Genomic DNA, 22,971 nt, shown 5'->3' with positions numbered 1-22,971 from the left:
CTGTGCTTACAGCCTGGCACCGTTGATCTCGATTGCCATTTGCCGTCAAACACAAGAATTGGCAGGTCCACCACTGGTGGCCTGTGCTTTTCACAGATGAGAGCAGGTTTACCCTGAGCACAAGTGAGCAGAAGCCTGGCCAACAAGATGGGAGAGCTGGAGCTGCTGATGTTTGAGGAGGACTTGGATTTTGTGGGGATAACTGAGACTTGGTTTGACAGCTCTCATGACTGGATGGCGACCATTCAGGGGTATTCCCATTATCACAGGGATAGAGAAGGTAAAAAAGGGGGAGGGGTATGTCTGTATATTAAGAACAGTATACAGGTAAATATGAGGGATGATATTAATAATGGAGCTATGGATGAGGCAGAATCCCTATGGGTAGAGCTTCAAAGGGAAGGCACGGTGGGGAAGGTAATATTGGGCGTATGCTATAGGCCCCCCAACCAGAGGGAGGAGGGTGAGGCGGACCTCATGTTACAGATTGGATTGGCAGCAAGGATGGGAAATGTCATTATAATGGGGGACTTTAATTATCCAGATATAGACTGGGCAGAAGGAACCGCGCACTCAGCCAAGGCTAGGCAGTTCCTAAATGTTTTGCAGGACAATTTCATGGGTCAGATGGTGAATGCACCGACAAGAAACAATGCGGTACTTGACCTACTGATTACCAACAATACAGACCTGCTCACGGATATAGAAATACGGGACAACTTAGGAAACAGTGACCATAGGTCAATTGGTTTCAGTATTAATTACAGTAATAGGAAACACAAGGGTAATATAAGGACACTGAATTTCAAAAGAGCCAATTTCCCTAAACTGCGCTCGCTGCTAGAAAATATCAAATGGGATAGAACCCTGGGAACAAAGAACACGGAGGAAAAATGGGAGTGCTTCAAGAGCATACTTAACAGGGGGATTGGCCAGTGCATTCCAAAGGGAAATAAATTTAAAAGAGCAAAACTAAACCCTGGGTGGCTAAACTCCAACATAAAAATGTATATTAGTGCTAAAGAAAAGGCCTTCAAAAAATACAAGACTGAGGGGTCATTGGCAGCATTCAAGCATTACAAAGAGCGCAATAAGAAATGTAAAGATGAAATCAGGGCGGCTAAAATAGAACACGAGAGACATATAGCGGAGGAGAGTAAAAAGAACCCCAAGAAGTTCTTTAAGTATATAAACAGTAGGAAAGCGAGGCCAGAACACATTGGCCCCATAAAAGATGATAAAGGAAATATGGCCACTGAGGACAGGGAAAAGGCGGAAGTGTTAAATAATTTCTTCTCTTCAGTCTTCACAAAAGAATCGGGGGGCTACACGAACCTTGCTTGTAAGGCCGAACTAAATAATACACCCCAGGAAGTGCCGCCATGGCTAACAGAAGATAGACTTAGAGCTAAACTAGAGAAACTTAACATAAATAAATCCCCGGGACCGGATGGCTTGCACCCGAGGGCTCTTAATGAGCTCAGCCAGGTGATTGCCAGACCGTTATTCTTGATCTTTAAGGATAGTTTACAGACGGGTATGGTGCCAGCTGATTGGAAAAAAGCCAACGTGGTACCAATATTTAAAAAGGGGCCGAGATATATCCCGGGTAACTATAGGCCGGTCAGCCTAACATCAGTAGTCTGCAAAATTTTGGAGGGGATGTTAAGGGACCACATACAAGACGTTAGTAATGAAAACTGTATTATAAGTAGAAATCAGCATGGATTCATGAAAAATCGTTCGTGCCAAACCAATCTATTAACCTTCTATGATGAAGTGAGCTGCCACCTAGATAAAGGAAAGCCTGTGGATGTGGTGTATCTGGACTTTGCAAAGGCCTTTGACACCTTTCCCCACAAACGCTTACTGTACAAACTAAGGAAGGTAGGTATGGACCATAAGGTGAGTACCTGGATAGAGAACTGGCTCCAGGGGAGAGTACAGAGGGTGGTGATTAATGGGGAGTACTCGGATTGGGCGGGGGTGGAAAGTGGGGTCCCCCAGGGTTCTGTCCTGGGACCAATCCTGTTTAATTTATTCATAAATGATCTAGAGTAGGGGATATCTAGTACAATCTCAGTATTTGCAGAGGATACTAAACTGGGCTTGCCAATATCTTCTATGCAGGATGTGGAAACCTTGCAAGAGGACCTGAACAAAATAACGGGGTGGGCAACTACATGGCAGATGAGATTTAATGTTGAAAAATGTAAAGTAATGCACTTGGGGGCCAGAAACCAGAAAGCAAGCTACTCACTAGGGGGAGGACCAACAGAATACTGGGATGTATAAAAAAGGGGATTCACTCCAGAAATAAAGAGATTATTCTCCCACTCTACAAGACTCTGGTCCGGCCATATCTGGAGTATGCTGTCCAGTTCTGGGCACCGGTCCTCAGAAAGGATGTGCTGGAACTGGAGAAAGTCCAGAGAAGGGCAACAAACATAATTAGGGGAATGGAGGACATCAGCTATGAGGAAAGACTACAAGCACTGAACCTATTCTCTCTGGAGAAGAGACGATTGAGAGGGGATATGATATCAATGTACAAATACTGTACTGGTGACCCGAGCATAAGGAACAAACTATTCAGAGAAAGGAGATACAATAAGACACGTGGCTACTCACTAAAACTAGAGGAAAGGCGGTTTAACCTTAAAGTACGTAAGGGGTTCTTCACTGTAAGAGCGGTAAGGATGTGGAATTCTCTTCCACAAGCAGTCGTATCAGCAGGGAGCATTGATAGTTTCAAAAAACTATTAGATGGACACCTTAAAGACCACAACATACAGGGGTATACAATGTACGGTTAAAAGCGGACACACACACACACACATCATAGGTTGAACTGGATGGACTGATGTCTTTTTTCAACCTCACTAACTATGTAACTATGTAACTATGTTACTATGTAAGTGACAGATGTGAAAGGGTCCGGAGAAGCCATGGAGAATGTTATACTGCCTGTAACATCATTCATCATGACTGTTTTGGTGGTGGGTCAGTGATGGTCTGGGGAGACAAATCCATGGAGGGACACACAGACCCCTACAGGCTAGATCAGTGTTTCTCAACTCCGGTCCTCAGGGCACACTAACAGGCCAGATTTTAAGTATTACCTTGGGGAGATGCAGACTAGAATACTGCAATCACTGAGCAGCAAATGATATCACCTGTGATATATTTCAGTTTTCCTGCAAACCTGGCCTATTAGTGTGCCCTGAGGACCAGAGTTGAGAAACACTGGGCTAGATAATGGCACCTTGACTGCCATTAGGTATCGGTATGAAATCCTTAGACCTATTGTCACATCCTACGCTGGTGCAGTGGGTCCTGGTGCAGCACAATGCCCAGCCTCATGCGGCGAGAGTATGCAGCCAGTTCCAGGAGGATGAAGGAATTGATACCACTGAATGGCATCCACACTCGCCTGAATTAAATCCAGTAGAACACCTCTGGGACATTATATTTCAGTCCATCTGATGCCGCCAGGTTGCACCTCTGTTCAGGAGCTCAGTGATGCTCTGGTCCAGATCTGGGAGGAAATACCCCAGGACACCATCTGTCATCTCATTAGGAGCAAGCCTCGATGTTGTCAGGCATGCACACAAGCGCATGGGGGGCCATACAAACTACCATTTTGAGTTGCTGCAATGAAACTTCAGCAAAATGAACTAGCCTGCTGCATCATTTTTTCACTTTGATTTTCGGGGTGTCTTTGAATTTAGGCCTCTGTAGTTTGCTCATGTTTATTTCCATTAAACGATGTGGCATCCTTTTGTTCCTAACACATTACCCAGTCCATATCAGTATAAATATCCAGCATAATATTTTTCCCCATTGAGATCTGATGTGTTTTCAAAGTGTTCCTTTAATTTTTTTTGAGCAGTGTATATAACTGCTGAACTCTGCATATACATTGTGGAAGAATTTTTAAAAAATTATATTTTGTCCTGAAGTTTTTGCATGTGTCTCTAGTTACTGTGCCACAATAAGGGTCCTACAGAGTATATTGTGAATACAAGGACAGTAGAAAATGTTTTCACTGTATACAGTAGGTAAGATGAAATTCTATTTAACACATTTTTAAATGTGTGAGGATACACAGTGATTTGCCATACAACAACGTTTTATATTATCACCCATCGAAAAGATGAATTATTAACTTCTTCCTTTACAAGCTGGTCTTGGTTACATTATGTTAAAAAGACACTCTTTCCCTGCCAATGTAGGGCAAACTTACAGTGACAATACAAAGGGCCCCTTCTGACCCCCTTATGTTCACCTTGTCAGTGGTTCCTCGCAGCTCCTTTCTCTGCAGCCACATTGAAAGCTGAGGGGTCGGTAATTGCATGCATTGATTACCTTCTCTTTAATGTGACAATGCTTGGCTTGGGCCTAGCATTCTGAGAATTGTCACATGGGAGGAAGTAACCAACTGTAAAAGAGGAGAAGCATCAAAAAAGCAGTGGCAAGGGGAGGGGGCCTTTTTAAAGACTCTGGTTCTATTGGTTCAACTAGATGGACTTATGTCATTTTTTAACCTGGTTAATTATGAAACTCTTTAAATTAGTGCTAAGTCACTTTAAATAATAAGAGCAAATTTAAACACTTTTACTTATTTTTCTCTGACTGAAAAATACCCATTCTCCTCTCAACCATTCGTAATTACTTCAATGTTATTACCACATCTTTAGACCTTCCTCACTTGCAACACACATGATGAAGTTTCGTGTTCAGGAACTTACACCCATACATGTGTACCTACAAGGCATATACAGTGCCTTGTGAAAGTTTTCGGCCCCCTTGAACTTTTCAACCTTTTGCCACATTTCAGGCTTCAAACATAAAGATATAAAACTGTAATTTTTTGTGAAGAATCAACAGCAAGTGGGACACAATCATGAAGTGGAACGAAATTTATTGGATATTAGAAAACTTTTTTAACAAATAAAAAACTGAAAAATTGGGCGTGCAAAATTATTCAGCCCCCTTAAGTTAATACTTTGTAGCACCACCTTTTGCTGTGATTACAGCTGTAAGTCGCTTGGGGTATGTCTCTATCAGTTTTGCACATCGAGAGACTGAAATTTTTGCCCATTCCTCCTTGCAAAACAGCTCGAGCTCAGTGAGGTTGGATGGAGAGTGTTTGTGAACAGCAATTTTCAAGTTCTTTCCACAAATTCTCGATTGGATTCAGGTCTGGACTTTGACTTGGCCATTCTAACACCTGGATACGTTTATTTGTGAACCATTCCATTGTAGATTTTGCTTTATGTTTTGAATCATTGTCTTGTTGGAAGACAAATCTCCGTCCCAGTCTCAGGTCTTTTGCAGACTCCATCAGGTTTTCTTCCAGAATGGTCCTGTATTTGGCTCCATCCATCTTCCCATCAATTTTAACCATCTTCCCTGTCCCTGCTGAAGAAAAGCAGGCCCAAACCATGATGCTGCCACCACCATGTTTGACAGTGGGGATGGTGTGTTCAGGGTGATGAGCTTTGCTGCTTTTACACCAAACATAACGTTTTGCATTGTTGCCAAAAAGTTAGATTTTGGTTTCATCTGACCAGAGCACCTTCTTCCACATGTTTGGTGTGTCTCCCAGGTGGCTTGTGGCAAACTTTAAACTACACTTTTTATGGATATCTTTAAGAAATGTCTTTCTTCTTGCCACATAAAGGCCAGATTTGTGCAGTATACGACTGATTGTTGTCCTATGGACAGAGTCTCCCACCTCAGCTGTAGATCTCTGCAGTTCATCCAGAGTGATCATGGGCCTCTTGGCTGCATCTCTGATCAGTCTTCTCCTTATATGAGCTGAAATTTTAGAGGGACGGCCAGGTCTTCATAGATTTGCAGTGGTCTGATACTCCTTCCATTTCAATATTATCGCTTGCACAGTGCTCCTTGGGATGTTTAAAGCTTGGGAAATCTTTTTGTATCCAAATCCGGCTTTATACTTCTCCACAACACTATCTTGGATCTGCCTGGTGTGTTCCTTGTTCTTCATGATGCTCTCTGCGCTTTAAACGGACCTCTGAGACAATCACAGTGCAGGTGCATTTATACAGAGACTTGATTACACACAGGTGGATTCTATTTATCATCATTAGTCATTTAGGTCAACATTGGATCATTCAGAGATCCTCTCTGAACTTCTGGAGAGAGTTTGCTGCACTGAAAGTAAAGGGGCTGAATAATTTTGCACGCCCAATTTTTCAGTTTTTTATTTGTTAACAAAGTTTGAAATATCCCAAAAATTTCGTTCCACTTCATGATTGTGTCCCACTTGTTGTTGATTCTTCACAAAAAATTACAGTTTTATATCTTTATGTTTAAAGCCTGAAATGTGGCAAAAGGTCGCAAAGTTCAAGGGGGCCGAATACTTTCGCTAGGCACTGTACCTATGTACAGCATATTGTGTGAAAACAGTCCAATGGGCAGTTTTACACACTAGGGCTCCCAGGCACCGCAATAACAGGCATAGTTTATACTGTATACCCATATGTCTGTATTTACGTCAGTGGGTATAATCCCTTAGGTGCATTTTTGGCTGATTTGCTGTACTTATTTTTTAAATTTAATAAAGCTATAATGAGGTTCTTAGAAATAAAATTAGCCTTTATAGGAATAGATTGTTTTGCATACCTTCTTGTCATATTTTCCCCTGCGTAGCCGTGGTCCGGAGTCACGCCATTTATCCTCATCAATCTAGAGGGTAGAAAAAAACTCTTAACATGGCAGTAATGAAGAACCATATTTTTCACATTACATCACTAATTGGAAAAACCTTGTTTCAAAGTAAAGTTTGGTAATATGTGCACACGGAGACAATATTTTCTTATTAAATATGCAGGCACTACTTCCTGTTTAGTAGTACTGCACAATGACTGTACTGGTACTGCAACTCTTAAGTGTTACATTGCAAATGATTAAAAACGAGACTGTCTTCAAGCCTACTAGAGATGCCTGCTATTATATAGCAGAAGCACTTTACCATCATTTTCATACCTTATTTTAGAGTGAACCTGAGCATTGCCTATACCAGTGTTTCTCAACCTTTTTCTCGTCAAGGCACCCCTGAAAATTATGGACCATCTTGAGGCACCCTCCAAAATTATGGACCGTGTCGAGGCACCCTTAAAAATTATGAACAGTCTTGAGGCACCCCATCCTAAAATGTAAACACTATTCTACTCGTTTTACATAATGCAGCAACATCCACACATATAGGAGGCCCAATGTTAGAGATGCAAACTGGTACTGACTAGGATTCAAATGTTTCTCTTCTTCCTCAGTTTTTCTCCATCACTCAGCTAATGTTACCCCAAAGCTGATGGAGAAAGGCAGGGGGACAGTCAAACAAGGATACTCTACAGATGACTGACATCCTCATCAACTGATGACGCCATTAGTTGTTAGGAGGTTGGCAGCTAGAAGGTCGTAATGGTGCACAACATAAACCTGTGGCTTTGTGTAACTAAAAAACAGGCTTCATCCACACGCCACCTTGTATACAATTTTTGGGAAATTTTTAGGCATTTTGCTGAGGCACCCCTGAAGTAACCTCAGGGCACCCTAGTGTGCCTGGGCACCCTGGTTGAAAAACGCTGGCCTATACAAGCAGTGGTGAATTGGGGGAATATAGGGAACATAGAGAAGTTAAGTACTGAGTGTTTATGGTGCCTCCTGTAAAGCCAACTAGTATGTGCAAAGTGCCAGTTCCCTGAAAGGCAGAGGACTGCAAGAGAGGCATTAAAACAGCTACAGCATGCTTACAATTATCGCTGTGTATTCCCAAGGCTTAATTTTTTATTTTTTTTGCTGCATCAGCTTAAGCACCACTGGCAGTATTAGGTCACCACACAGCTTACAATCTGAATGTACAATCTATGCACCTACCTTAAAGGCTGAGTTCTCTTTTTTTTTTTTTTTCTAAAATCCAGCTCCCCTATGTACCAATATACCATTAATGTACCTCGGTTTCAGAAAAATAAAAGCTTTCTTTGATTTTAGAACAAGGCCTTACCTTAGCAATTGCTGTATTTCTTAGAAAGCTTCATCACTTTCTGGTATGTAGATTTGGGACAGAGAAACCAGTAAGATACAGGAAGGGGTTTACCGTCTGATCTTATTAGCGCACACAGTCTTCACCCATCAGCTATATTTGCACAGCATCCCTGGCATCCCTCCACACTTGCATTTGCCTGGCTTCCCCAGCGTTCCTCCAAATGGGCTCAGGCCACATGCTAAACTCCCTGAGGCCGCATGCAGCCCACAGGACACTCTTAATGTAGTACAATGGCCTGCCTGATTGGATACAGAGTGATTGGATAGTGTGTCCTCCTATTATATAGTTTTCGTAAATCTAAATGAGATGGTACAGAGATTGTACAATCAGATTGTATAGCGTATGGCCACATTTATACACCAAAAATTACCTAGTTGCGCTTTCAGTGTCGTTAATTGTTAACAGCGCACCAAACACAAAGGGAAACACACATTTTCCACATGAAAAAATGGGTGATAACGCAGCAAAATGCGCAGTAAAAAACATACAACTCACACCACGCCAGAATGTTCTATGAGCTACTTTGCCATGTGTAGGGCAGCCCATTGAAATCAATGGGCTGCCCTACAGTATGTGTGTCCCTGGAAGAAAAAGCCAAAATACACGCACTCCCACTATGGGTGTGAATGGGGAATGAAAGTGAAATTGATGCATTTACGCAAGAACAATAAAGCGATATTCACATTTGTGCTTTTCCAAATGCATGGCAAACCACACACAAAATACGTGCTTTGCCATGTATTTCAGAATGCTGCAAAAGTTTATCGTGTTTGTGTTGTCACTACATGTTAAAGGCTCCCTAAGTGCAGCAAATGCATCAAAAACTTTGATAAAGCACCATGCTCTGCTCAAAAAAAAAAGTTATGGAGATTCTCTGATTGTCGTGCGTAGGGCAGCCAATTAAAAAAAAAACGAAAAAAAAAAAAAAAAAACGCAATGCAGGAATGTGAGTTTTCGCTACATGGAGATTTGAACGAGGCCTGACAACTGAGTGTCTATGTCCACTCCCTTCTATGTACTAGTATAAAAATGACCATACACTATGCAATCTGACTGTACAAACTCTGTACAATTTCCTTTAGATTTACCAGAACTATGAAATAGGAGGGCCCATATGACCAATCCATTCAATTTGTTACTAACCAGGCAGGCCCTTGTACTACATAGCTGATGGGAGATCTAAAGGAGATTGTACAATCAGATTGTATAGAAAGTGGGTGTAAGGTAGGGTTGCCACCTCATCCCTTTAACCCAGGACATATTAATTACACAGGTTCTGTGGCTAAGTGAGGTGGTAATTAAACTCACTTAGTGCCTTATGTGCATTATATTAGCCTCAGAACCTGTGTAATAAATATGTGTCCTGGATTAAAGGGATGAGGTGACATTGTAATGAGGGAGGTTTGGTCCAGAGTGGTGAACACACCCTATCATGCATTCCTCTGTGATACAACAAGAAAGTAAAGGCTTCTAGGAGATGACCTACAGGAACTAAATTCTGAGAGACAATCAACAGGAAGTGATGGAGTTTGAAAATCATTTTAAAGTAAGAGAAAAGCACAATGGGATGGCTGGGCCAGAAATGGCATCTATTTATTATGAAAAGTGAAATTCTACCCGAAAAGGTGAACTTATCCTTTAATAAGTCATTCAATTGGTTTATTATCAGGCAAGTTCTTGTTCGACATAATTGTTAGTAGATCTATGGGAGATTGCACAATTCGATGTGTAAGCTCAGCTGCTAAAAGACATCCACCCTTAACTGCAACTGGAACCTGTTTACTCTTTCTGTATATCTGTGCTTTTTGGTATGTGGCTTTTTTTCATCTGTTGCCCTATGTGCATTACCATGATGTTTTTGTTGTTCTGAAGTGTCTTACCACGAGTAGGCCTTTTCTTTATAGTCATTCTTGCCCCTTACTAGTCTGACTTTAGAAGTGAAAGGACCACTCTGTTAGGCATCGTTATATCCACTCATGATTAATTAACCAAATTCCACCCCCACCCATATAACAGTATAAATTTAGTGCACCCTTAAGGGGTCAGCACATTGCAGGGCATCTTTCCTTAAGGATTCTTTCTACAAGTGATATACACTTTAAGCTCTGCACTTCAGCAATTGCATGGCCACGAGGCGAGCATACACAGCAAACTACACCAACAAGCACCAAAGAGGCTGCAGGTGACCCTGTCTCTCTATTCAACTCTTTTCACACTCTGTAACGTGCACTCTCTACCACTCCTGCTGACAGTTGGGTCCTCTCTTCTGAAATTCATTCACCTTCACCCAGGGGCGTTGCTAGGTGAGAAAAAGACCAGGGGCTTCAGCCCGAAGGTAAATTTGATAACCCCTCCCACATTTCAAAGTAAGCCCCGCCCAAGCTCCACCCAATGCCGCTCCCCACTCAACCCTGCCCAATGCCCCACCATAAAATGTTATAAAATGTGACCACACGCATGTTAATCTGTCAACTTTCTAATCTCCACTTTTACTTGTAACTCTTCCCATAAAGCAATTAAGAACACCAATTATGGCAATCAGGGTGCCCCATGTAGAAGCCTTTCTGGAGGCTCCTATGGAACTTCTTCAGCCATTTTGGAAATAGCAGAGGTCCCAGAACATCCACAACACACAAGAAAAATGATTTCCCAGTAGTCTAGATGAAGCACTAACACCAAATCTTTCCAAAGTAGCTGTAACCAGAAAATGGTGAGTCAGCTCCTCTATGACTTCCTGGGAAAGTTGAACATCAAGGGCTTGTTCAAGAAACCGTGCACAAAGCAAAATTTTAAGTGCAAAATGCGGCAACCCAGAGTAACCGATCAGCATTTACTTATCTGACATCACACTAGCAAAAGATGAATTCTAATTGGTTGCCACAGGGTTTAGGGTGCCTTTGTACAGTTTCAGTAAATTAAGTTAAAAGGCTAATATGGGCTAAGGTTTCAAAAATCAGCCCTCCGTCACCCACCCACAGCCATCTGTGCAGTGATGTACCTAGAGCATTTGGCACCCGGGGCGGATCCTATATCTGGCACCCCCCAAACTTAAAAATGTACAAACACCCAAAAAAATTTGTAATGTTTTCAAGAATATTTATTGCAAACATTTCACAGCCCCCCCCCCCCCCCCCATCTCTCTAATCACAGTGCCCCCTTTTGCACTCTCTGCCTTCCCTGCACAGTCCTACCTTTGGCATAAACAGATCGCTGATACTATTAGCAATGTGTTTAAATTTGAGTAAGAGATTGGAGACATCCTACAGGAGATGGTCAGAACTGCAGACATGATATTGGAGATGGTCAGACTGCAGACATGATACAAGAGATGGTCAGAGACTACAAACATGATACAGGAGATGGTCAGAGACTGCAGACATGATACAAGAGATGATCAGAGACCGCAGACATGATACAAGAGATGATCAGAGACTGCAGACATGATACAGTAGATGGTCAGAGACTGCAGACATGATGCAAGAGATGGTCAGAGACTGCAGACATGATACAGGAGATGGTCAGAGACTGCAGACATGATACAGGAGATGATCAGAGACTGCAGACATGATACAGTAGATGGTCAGAGACTGCAGACATGATGCAAGAGATGGTCAGAGACTGCAGACATGATACAAGAGATGGTCAGACTGCAGACACGATACAGTAGATGGTCAGGGACTGCAGACATGATACAAGAAATAGTCAGAGACTGCGGACATGATACAAGAAATGGTCAGACTGCAGACATGATACAAGAGATGGTCAGAGACTGCAGACATAGTACAGGAGATGGTCAGAGACTGCAGACATGATACAAGAAATGGTCAGACTGCAGACATGATACAAGAGATGGTCAGAGACTGCAGACATAGTACAGGAGATGGTCAGAGACTGCAGACATGATACAAGAAATGGTCAGAGACTGCAGACATGATACAGGAGATGGTCAGAGACTGCGGACATAGTACAGGAGATGGTCAGAGACTGCAGACATAATAGAATATAGAAGAGCACTAGGCAGGCTGGAGAGCACAGGAAGAGCTGAAGGGCATGGGGGGGCACTGGAAAGAAATAGGGGGGGGGGGGGTTGGAAAGCATTGCAGGGGGGTTAGAAAGCAAGGGGGTGGAGAGCAGGGGGGGGCATGGAAAACCAGGGGGACAGAGTACGGGGGAGGGGGGGAACTGAAGAGCACTGGGGGGGCTGTAGATTACTGAGGGGGGAGCCAGGCAGCACAGGGGGGTGGAGAGCACTGTGGGAGTCAGAGAGCATGGGGGGGAGCTGTAAAGCACTGTGGGGAGCTGAAGAGCCCTGGGGGAGGGGGGGCTAAAGAGCACTGGTGGAGGGGGGCCTGAAGAGCTCTGGGGGGTACTGGAAAGGGGGGGTGTAAAGTATGCATTTATTAGATACAGAGCAGAAAAATACGTCAACATCAGCAGTTCTATGGCACATCATTCTTTGTCAGTTAAACACTCTGACCTATACATATCTGTGAACACTTGCAGATTAATATGTGCACAATATTCTAGGTATATTTGGGACAGTGGCGTTTTTTTTTTGGGGGGGGGGGGGCGCAAACAGAAAAATGTAATAGGTATTGCTTTGCGGCAAAAAACGCTGTAAAAAATTGTGTGACTTTGAGGTTGCAAAAGTGTGAAAGGGGCCTTCAGTAATTAAGGTATAGTGTGCCCCCTTTCAATGCAGAGTGGCCAAAGTGCCCCTTTCAATGCAGAGTGGCCAGTGTACATGCCCCCTTCAATGCACAGTGAGCCAGCGTACATGCCCCCTTTAATGCAGTGACCAGCGTACATGTCCCCAATGCAGAGATCAGCGTGCGTGCCCCCAATGCAGTGACCAGCGTACATGCCCCCTTCAATGCAGAGACCAGCATACCATTTCCCCAATGCAGAGATCAGCATACATGCCCCCAATGCAGTGACCAGCATACATGCCCCCAATGCAGAGATCAGCGTGTGTGCCCCCTTAACTACCTGGAGCAGCAGCGGTGGCGGGCGGCTTCTTCTCGGTCCCGGTGACCGGCGGCGTGTCTCCACGAGTCCTCCCAGCAGTAGCGGCGGCGGCGGGGCGGCTTCTTCTGAGTCCCGGTGACCGGCGGCGCGTCTCCACGAGTCCTTCCGCTTCTGCCTCCTCCTCAGCTAATGGCAAGGGGTTTGCCTTGCGGCCAATCAAGAAGCGCGTATTGGACGCTCTTCCTGATTGGCCAGGAGGAGGATCGGTGTGACAATAGCGAATTTTCATTCGCTATTGTCACACAATGGGTGGGATTGGGACGCACTGCTCTGCGCCCCGGGTCCACCCTTTGCATCGCCCTATTAGAGCCTCTGGCTCTAATCAGGTGATGCCAAAAAAAATCCCATTGAACTCCATGCGCCCTCTGTACACCGGCCGCCACTGATTGGGGGTCTTTTACAACCTTATGTGGATGGATTCCAAGGATGCCCTTCCTATCCAGTCACACAGGGAGACTTGCTCAGGCACTCACCTTCTTCCTCCTCCCCCTCAGGCACTCACCTTCTTCCTCCTCCCTCCCCCCCCTTGGGCATTCACCTTCTTCCTCCTCCCTCCCCTCCTCAGGCACTAACCTTCCTCCCCCCCCTCAGGCACTAACCTTCTTCCCCCTCCCCCCCTCAGGCACTAACCTTCTTCCTTCTCCCTCCCCCCCTCAGGCACTAACCTTCTTCCTCCTCCCCCCCCCAGGCACTAACCTTCTTCCTCCTCCCCCCCTCAGACACTAACCTTCATCCTCCTCCCCCCCCCCCTCAGACACTAATCTTCTTCCTCCTCCCTCCCCCCCTCAGGCATTAACCTTCTTCCTCCTCCCCCCTCAGGCACTCACCTTCTTCCTCCCCCCCCAGGCACTAACCTTCTTCCTCCTCCTCCCCCCCCAGGCACTCACCTTCTTCCTCCTCCCCCCCCAGGCACTCACCTTCTTCCTCCTCCCTCCCCCCTCAGGCACTCACCTTCTTCCTCCTCCCCCCCCCCCAGGCACTCACCTTCTTCCTCCTCCCTCCCCCCTCAGGCACTCACCTTCTTCCTCCCCCCTAGGCACTAACCTTCTTCCCCCCCCCTCAGGCACTAACCTAATCCCCCCCCTCAGGCACTCACCTTCTTCCTCCTCCCCCTCAGGAACTCACCTTCTTCCTCCTCCCCCTCAGGCACTCACCTTCTTCCCCCCCCCAGGCACTAACCTTCTTCCTCCTCCCTCCCCCCCTCAGGCACTAACCTTCCTCCCCCCCTCAGGCGCTAACCTTCTTCCCCCTCCACCCCTCAGGCACTAACCTTCTTCCTCCTCCCTCCCCCCCTCAGGCACTAACCTTCTTCCTCCTCCCCCCCCCTCAGGCACTAACCTTCTTCCTCCTCCCCCCCTCAGACACTAACCTTCTTCCTCCTCCCCCCCCCCTCAGACACTAACCTTCATCCTCCTCCCTCCCCCCTCAGGCATTAACCTTCTTCCTCCTCCCACCCCCAGGCACTCACCTTCTTCCTCCCCCCCCAGGCACTAACCTTCTTCCTCCTCCTCCCCCCCCCAGGCACTAACCTTCTTCCTCCCCCCCCCCTCAGGCACTAACCTTCTTCCTCCTCCCCCCCCTCAGACACTAACCTTCTTCCTCCTCCCCCCCCCCTCAGACACTAACCTTCTTCCTCCTCCCCCCCTCAGACACTAACCTTCTTCCTCCTCCCTCCCCCCCTCAGGCATTAACCTTCTTCCTCCTCCCCCCTCAGGCACTCACCTTCTTCCTCCCCCCCAGGCACTAACCTTCTTCCTCCCCCCCCAGGCACTCACCTTCTTCCTCCTCCCTCCCCCCTCAGGCACTCATCTTCTTCCTCCCCCCCAGGCACTAACCTTCTCCCCCCCCCTCAGGCACTAACCTTCTTCCTCCCCCCCTCAGGCACTAACCTTCTTCCCCCCCCCTCAGGCACTCACCTTCTTCCTCCCCCCCAGGCACTAACCTTCTCCCCCCCCCCCTCAGGCACTAAACTTCTTCCCCCCCCCCCTCAGGCACTAAACTTCTTCCCCCCCCCCCTCAGGCACTAACCTTCTTCCTCCTCCCCCCCTCAGACACTAACCTTCTTCCTCCTCCCCCCCCTCAGACACTAACCTTCTTCCTCCTCCCTCCCCCCCTCAGGCATTAACCTTCTTCCCCCCCCCCCCCAGGCACTCACCTTCTTCCTCCCCCCCAAGGCACTAACCTTCTTCCTCCTCCTCCCCACCCAGGCACTAACCTTCTTCCTCCCCCCCTCAGGCACTAACCTTCTTCCTCCTCCCCCCCTCAGACACTAACCTTCTTCCTCCCCCCCCCCAGACACTCACCTTCTTCCTCCCCCCCCAGGCACTAACCTTCTTCCTCCTCCCACCCTCAGGCACTTACCTTCTTCCTCCTCCCCCCCCTCAGACACTAACCTTCTTCCTCCTCCCCCCCCTCAGACACTAACCTTCTTCCTCCTCCCTCCCCCCCTCAGGCATTAACCTTCTTCCTCCTCCCCCCTCAGGCATTAACCTTCTTCCTCCTCCCCCCTCAGGCACTCACCTTCTTCCCCCCCCCTCAGGCACTAACCTTCTTCCTCCCCCCCAGGCACTAACCTTCTCCCCCCCCCCTCAGGCACTAAACTTCTTCCCCCCCCTCAGGCACTAACCTTCTTCCTCCTCCCCCCCCTCTGGCACTCACCTTCTTCCTCCCCCCCCCGGGCACTCACATTCTCCTTCTCCCCCCCCTCCCGGGCACTCACATTCCTCTTTTTCTCCCCCCCCCCGGGCACTCACATTCTTCTTTTTCTCCCCCCCCCCCTGCACTCACATTCTTCTTTTTCTCCCCCCCCCCCCCCCCGCCGGCACTCACATTCTTCTTTTTCTCCCCCCCCCGGCACTCACATTCTTCTTCTTCGCCCTCCCCCCGTGCTTTACTTCCTTCGGCTCTCAGCTCACCTCAGCGCTGCAGCCAGAAGACGGAGGGGGTGGAGGCGGAGCCAATGCTAGGCGGCAAGGAGAGGAATTTGAAATCCTCCTCCGCTCCGAGAACCTCTTCTGCTGTCACATGAGGAGAGGAGGAGGATTGCATTGGCTCCGCCTCCACCCCCCTCCGTCTTCTTCTGACTGCAGCGCTGAGGTGAGCTGAGAGCCGAAGGAAGGAGGAGCATATTTGACACTCGGGGCTAATAATTAAAAACGATCCACACGAGACCCGGGGGTTTTTGGGGGCACACTCGGGGCTGAAGCCCCGGTCAGCCCCCCCCCTGCCGACGCCACTGGAGATCAGCATACATGCCCCCAATGCAGTGACCAGCATACATGCCCCCAATGCAGAGATCAGCGTGTGTGCCCCCTTAACTACCTGGAGCAGCAGCGGTGGCGGGCGGCTTCTTCTCGGTCCCGGTGACCGGCGGCGCGTCTCCACGAGTCCTCCCAGCAGCAGCGGCGGCGGGCAGCTTCTTCTGAGTCCCGGTGACCGGCGGCGCGTCTCCACGAGTCCTTCCGCTTCTGCCTCCTCCTCGGCTAATGGCAAGGGGTTTGCCTTGCGGCCAATCAAGAAGCGCGTATTGGACGCGCTTCCTGATTGGCCAGGAGGAGGATCGGTGTGACAATAGCGAATTTTCATTCGCTATTGTCACACAATGGGTGGGATCGGGACGCACTGCTCTGCGCCCCGGGTCCACCCTTTGCATCGCCCTATTAGAGCCTCTGGCTCTAATCAGGTGATGCCAAAAAAAATCCCATTGAACTCCATGCGCCCTCTGTACACCGGCCGCCACTGATTGGGGGTCTTTTACAACCTTATGTGGATGGATTCCAAGGATGCCCCTCCTATCCAGTCACACAGGGAGACTTGCTCAGGCACTCACCTTCTCCCTCCTCCCCCTCAGGCACTCACCTTCTTCCTCCTCCCCCCCCCTTGGGCATTCACCTTCCTCCTCCTCCCTCCCCTCCTCAGGCACTAACCTTCCCCCCCCCTCAGGCACTAACCTTCTTCCCCCTCCCCCCTCAGGCACTAACCTTCTTCCTCCTCCCTCCCCCCCCCTCAGGCACTAACCTTCTTCCTCCTCCCCCCCCCCAGGCACTAACCTTCTTCCTCCTCCCCCCCTCAAGACACTAACCTTCTTCCTCCTCCCCCCCCCTCAGACACTAACCTTCTTCCTCCTCCCTCCCCCCCTCAGGCATTAACCTTCTTCCTCCTCCCCCCCTCAGGCACTCACCTTCTTCCTCCCCCCCAGGCACTAACCTTCTTCCTCCTCCTCCCCCCCCAGGCACTCACCTTCTTCCTCCCCCCCCCCAGGCACTCACCTTCTTCCTCCTCCCTCCCCCCTCAGGCACTCACCTTCTTCCTCCCCCCTAGGCACTAACCTTCTTCCCCCCCCTCAGGCACTAACCGAATCCCCCCCCTCAGGCACTCACCTTCTTCCTCCTCCCCCTCAGGCACTCACCTTCTTCCTCCTCCCCCTCAGGCACTCACCTTCTTCCTCCCCCCCCAGGCACTAACCTTCTTCCTCCTCCCTCCCCCCTCAGGCACTAACCTTCCTCCCCCCCTCAGGCGCTAACCTTCTTCCCCCTCCCCCCCTCAGGCACTAACCTTCTTCCTCCTCCCCCCCCTCAGGCACTAACCTTCTTCCTCCTCCCCCCCTCAGACACTAACCTTCTTCCTCCTCCCCCTCCTCAGACACTAACCTTCTTCCTCCTCCCTCCCCCCCTCAGGCATTAACCTTCTTCCTCCCCCCCCAGGCACTCACCTTCTTCCTCCCCCCAGGCACTAACCTTCTTCCTCCTCCTCCCCCCCAGGCACTAACCTTCTTCCTCCTCCCCCCCCTCAGACACTAACCTTCTTCCTCCTCCCCCCCCTCAGACACTAACCTTCTTCCTCCTCCCCCCCCCCTCAGACACTAACCTTCTTCCTCCTCCCTCCCCCCCTCAGGCATTAACCTTCTTCCTCCTCCCCCCTCAGGCACTCACCTTCTTCCTCCCCCCCAGGCACTAACCTTCTTCCTCCTCCCCCCCAGGCACTCACCTTCTTCCTCCTCCCTCCCCCCTCAGGCACTCACCTTCTTCCTCCCCCCCAGGCACTAACCTTCTTCCCCCCCCTCAGGCACTAACCTTCTTCCTCCCCCCCCTCAGGCACTCACCTTCTTCCTCCCCCCCAGGCACTAACCTTCTCCCCCCCCTCAGGCACTAAACTTCTTCCCCCCCCCTCAGGCACTAACCTTCTTCCTCCTCCCCCCCCCTCAGGCACTAACCTTCTTCCTCCTCCCCCCCTCAGACACTAACCTTCTTCCTCCTCCCCCCCTCAGACACTAACCTTCTTCCTCCTCCCTCCCCCCGTCAGGCATTAACCTTCTTCCTCCTCCCCCCCCCCAGGCACTCACCTTCTTCCTCCCCCCCAGGCACTAACCTTCTTCCTCCCCCCCCCCCTCAGGCACTAACCTTCTTCCTCCTCCCCCCCCTCAGACACTAACCTTCTTCCTCCTCCCCCCCCCAGGCACTCACCTTCTTCCTCCCCCCCCAGGCACTAACCTTCTTCCTCCTCCCCCCCCTCAGGCACTAACCTTCTTCCTCCTCCCCCCCCCCCTCAGACACTAACCTTCTTCCTCCTCCCCCCCCCCCTCAGACACTAACCTTCTTCCTCCTCCCTCCCCCCCCTCAGGCATTAACCTTCTTCCTCCTCCCCCCTCAGGCACTCACCTTCTTCCCCCCCCCTCAGGCACTAACCTTCTTCCTCCCCCCCCAGGCACTAACCTTCTCCCCCCCCCCCTCAGGCACTAAACTTCTTCCACCCCCCTCAGGCACTAACCTTCTTCCTCCTCCCCCCCCTCTGGCACTCACCTTCTTCCTCCCCCCCCCGGGCACTCACATTCTTCCTCCCCCCCCCGGGCACTCACATTCTCCTTCTCCCCCCCTCCCGGGCACTCACATTCTTCTTTTTCTCCCCCCCCCCCACGGGCACTCACATTCTTCTTTTTCTCCCCCCCCCCCGCACTCACATTCTTCTTTTTCTCCCCCCCCCCCCCCCGCCGGCACTCACATTCTTCTTTCCCCCCCCCGGCACTCACATTCTTCTTCTTCGCCCTCCCCCCGTGCTTTACTTCCTTCGGCTCTCAGCTCACCTCAGCGCTGCAGCCAGAAGACGGAGGGGGTGGAGGCGGAGCCAATGCTAGGCGGCAAGGAGAGGAATTTGAAATCCTCCTCCGCTCCGAGAACCTCTTCTGCTGTCACATGAGGAGAGGAGGAGGATTGCATTGGCTCCGCCTCCACCCCCCTCTGTCTTCTTCTGACTGCAGCGCTGAGGTGAGCTGAGAGCCGAAGGAAGGAGGAGCATATTTGACACTCGGGGCTAATAATTAAAAATGATCCACACGAGACCCGGGGCTTTTTGGGGGCACACTCGGGGCTGAAGCCCCGGTCAGCCCCCCCCTGCCGACGCCACTGCCTTCACCCCTCTTCTCCATCCCACAGCTTATATATATCACCCTGTCTTTTGTCCTCTCCCTATTACTGCTCCTACCAACTCTTGCTAATTTTGCATCCACATACTGAGAAAACTTCCAGGACTCTGGGGCATTTCCTTTTCATATAAATCACACTCCCACATTATCTCCCTCACCCTTCTCCTTCTCCATGCCTCTGGTGACATATCCCCAAACGCAGGGCCTCCAATTGTCTTTTTACCACGCTCCCACCACCCTACACCCTCTGCCAGCAGCCGCAACCCACAGAACCTAGTCGCCATTCCTCTTCTTCCCAATACCAGCCTCCCCTTCTCCTGTGCCCTCTGGAATGCCTGCTCTGTCTGTAACAAATTCACCTCCCTCCACGACCTCTTCATAACAAATTACTTTAACCTTCTTATGAACACCGAAACCTGTCTTAATAATTCCGATACCACATCTCCTGCTTCCCTCTCCCATGTTGGGCTTTTCTGGACTCACTCCTCTAGACCAAGTGGATGGAAGTGAGATGGAGTGGGAATATTTCTAGACTCATACAGCACCTATCAGGTACTTCACACACCTCCCTCTCTGACATTCTCCTCTTTTGAGGCGCATTTCATTTGTCTACTTTCTCCTGTTTCTTTAAAAATCGCTGTCATCTACCAGCCCCCTGGACCGGTATCAACTTTCCATGATGACCTCTCTGCCTAGCTAACCTTCTTTCTCTCTTCTGAAATCAACACAATCATTCTTGGTGACTAGGGATAGGCTTCGTGTTCGAGTCAAACCTAAGTTCAACTCGAACACAGCCTATTTGCCGAATGGTGAACAATTGGGGTTTTTTTCCCGGGAACTGCAAGTTCCTGCATCCATAATGCACTGCACACTGGCAGTGCATTATGTAATTGGCCAAAGCATGGACTCTGCCCTCCATTCTTTGGCCAATCAAAGTGTGCCATGATTGGCCAAAGGCAGGCTCCATTAGCCAATCATGGCTCAGGGGCGGCTGTTAAACTCACTACACTACTCTCCCTGAAGGAATTCCACTTATAAATTACCCGCTAGCCAAGGGATTCAAACCCACAACCTCTCAATTGCAAGCCTGGTATTATTCCACCTATGCCCCCCTCAAGCCTGCTAAGGCTGAAAACACCCTCCCTGCTTAACTAACTAACTTCTAGAGATAGAAGTTAGTTAGTTAGGCAGGCAGGAAGAGTGTGTTCAGCCTAAACAGGCTTGACGGTGGCGTAGGTGGTAGAATACCAGGCTTGCAATTGAGAAGTTGTGGGTTTGATTCCCTTGGCCAGCGGGTGATTTATAAGTGGAATTCCTTCAGGGAGAGTGTAGTGAGCTTAACAGATAGTATAGTTAATAATACATTGCTGGCAGGGAGAAACATTTTTGCTTTTTACAGTTTTGTGGAGATCAGATGTGCAGTGCATACCACAAAGTTTTATATATATATATATATATATATATATATATATATATTGTGAGTGATTAGCTCGGGGGTAGGCGTGGATGACCCCTTTGGGGGTGCGTTTTCCCAGAGAGATAGCCGAGCAGTGGTTGCAAACAACACTTTGTTTTATTCATGCAATTTACTTCACACAATTGCAAGCCTCAAAACAGCCAAAATAACATAAAACAAAATAAATCCTTGCCACTGTGGGCGGCTACCTTCTCACACACTGGAACCTATCTAATGAAGTCTGTCCCCAACCTACTGTCATACAGCAGACTCTCAATAGTCCATGTTTTATCTCTTCACACAGCAAACAGTTCATTTAACATGTCCCTTTTCCTCTTCATATGGAACATGTCCCTTTGTCTCTTCACACTCTTCACATTGAACACAGTTCATTTGCTTGTCTCTCCACAAGCAGTGCATTTATTTCTTTCCACATAGAAATAGTTTCTCTTCTCACCTTGAGACGATCCAAGACCTCACTTCGAGTGGTCTTCACACTTGTTTACCCTCCTTAGCGCACATCACTTCAGGGGGTCTTCTCCCATGCTCACCAGCTTGTCGGGAGGCACTCATCTGACTGTCCTCCTTCTCCCAGCCCACACGGCGACATGAGGCAGCAGTCCTGCTCCCATGCCCACACGGCGTCGGGAGGCACACGTCTGTCTGTCCTCCTCTCCCAGCCCACACGGTGACAGGAGGCAGCAGTCCATAGACTTCCTTTGGACAAATTATAGAGGCCTTAACTTCCTCATTCCGAACAGCTGAAGGCCTTTCAACTTCCTTAGACAGTTCTGGCTACCTCTGCAGCCGACACCCTATAGTAATTAGTGAACTTTCTAAATCAGGTGGAAATGTATCTCCTGCCTGTGACTACATTCCCAGATTTACCTGACTTCCTGTCACAATATATATATATATATATATATATATATATATATATATATATATATATATATATATATACACACACAGTATATATGTACTTCAGTATATATCAGTTTATGTCAGTATTGCTGAAAAAAATGGCGTGGGGTTCCCCCTAAAATCCATACCAGACCTTTATCTGAGCATACAGCCTGGCTGGCCAGGATGGGGGTGGGGCGACCGAGCGCCCCCCCCTCCTGAACCATACCAGGCCACTACCCTCAACATGGGGGGGGTGGGCCCCCCTGCCCCAGAGCACCTTGCCCCCATGTTGATGGGGACAGGGGTCTCTTTCCAACAAACTTGGGCTGTAGTTGTGGGGGTCTGCAGGGGGGAGGGGCTCCCAGATCCCACCCCCCTATGTGAATAGATATCGGGTACATCGTGCCCCTACCCATTCACCAAAAAAGTGTACAAAAAAAATAAAGACAAAAGCCAGTTTTGAACAAGTCCTTTATTAAAAAATAAAAATAAAAAAAATAGTGTCCCCCCCGATGATCACGTCACCCGCCAGCCCGCAACCGAAAAATAGAAAAAAAAAAGAAGAAGCTCCTGCCTCTCTAGACGCCTCCCGCACTAATGAGCTGTTTGAGTTTGACAGCTCTTTTATAGGGATCTGATGTCAAAATCCATACCAGATCCGAGGGGCCCACGCCGTTTTGTTTTTTTTTTTTTACATTTTTTTTATCTGTATTGCCGGGAGCCCACAATACGTTAGAGAAAGTTTAAATAACATTTTTTCCTTTAGAAATGTCAGTATTTCTGCAGCAGGATACATACATCGCACAAATGCGCCACTTTACAGGCACATTAAGGGGACCCCCCAGGCACGATATTTAAAGCAATTTTTCATTTTTATTGTTTCACTTTAAGCATTATTAAAATCACTGCTCCTGTAAAAACGATTGTTTTTAAAAAAAAAAAATTTGCATTGATTCATGTCCCCCAGGGCAGTACCCAGGTCCCCATACACTTTTTTGGCCAATAACTTGCATTTAAGCCTTTAAAGTTAGGACTTGATTTTTTCATGTTCCTGTCCCTTAGACTTTAATGGAGTTTGCATGTTCC

The 22,971-nt window shown here is 48.5% G+C and overlaps 1 protein-coding gene across 1 annotated transcript in view; it reads right to left on the bottom strand.

Moving 5' to 3' along the window:
- The window catches only part of GUCY2C (guanylate cyclase 2C), a gene marked incomplete at both ends in the record, with an annotated part of 728,187 nt that overhangs the window by 403,375 nt on the left and 301,841 nt on the right, over positions 1 to 22,971 (bottom strand). The window contains one exon of the mRNA XM_082266300.1: positions 6,655 to 6,717. Within this exon, the coding sequence (XP_082122426.1) occupies positions 6,655 to 6,717 (63 nt within the window). The remainder of the gene's footprint in view (positions 1 to 6,654; positions 6,718 to 22,971) is intronic.

Source organism: Pelophylax lessonae, assembly GCF_965119305.1.
Source record: "Pelophylax lessonae genome assembly, chromosome: 8".
NCBI lineage: Eukaryota > Metazoa > Chordata > Amphibia > Anura > Ranidae > Pelophylax > Pelophylax lessonae.
Note: the sequence above shows the minus strand (reverse complement) of the source record. Positions and strands in the feature narration are given on the sequence as shown.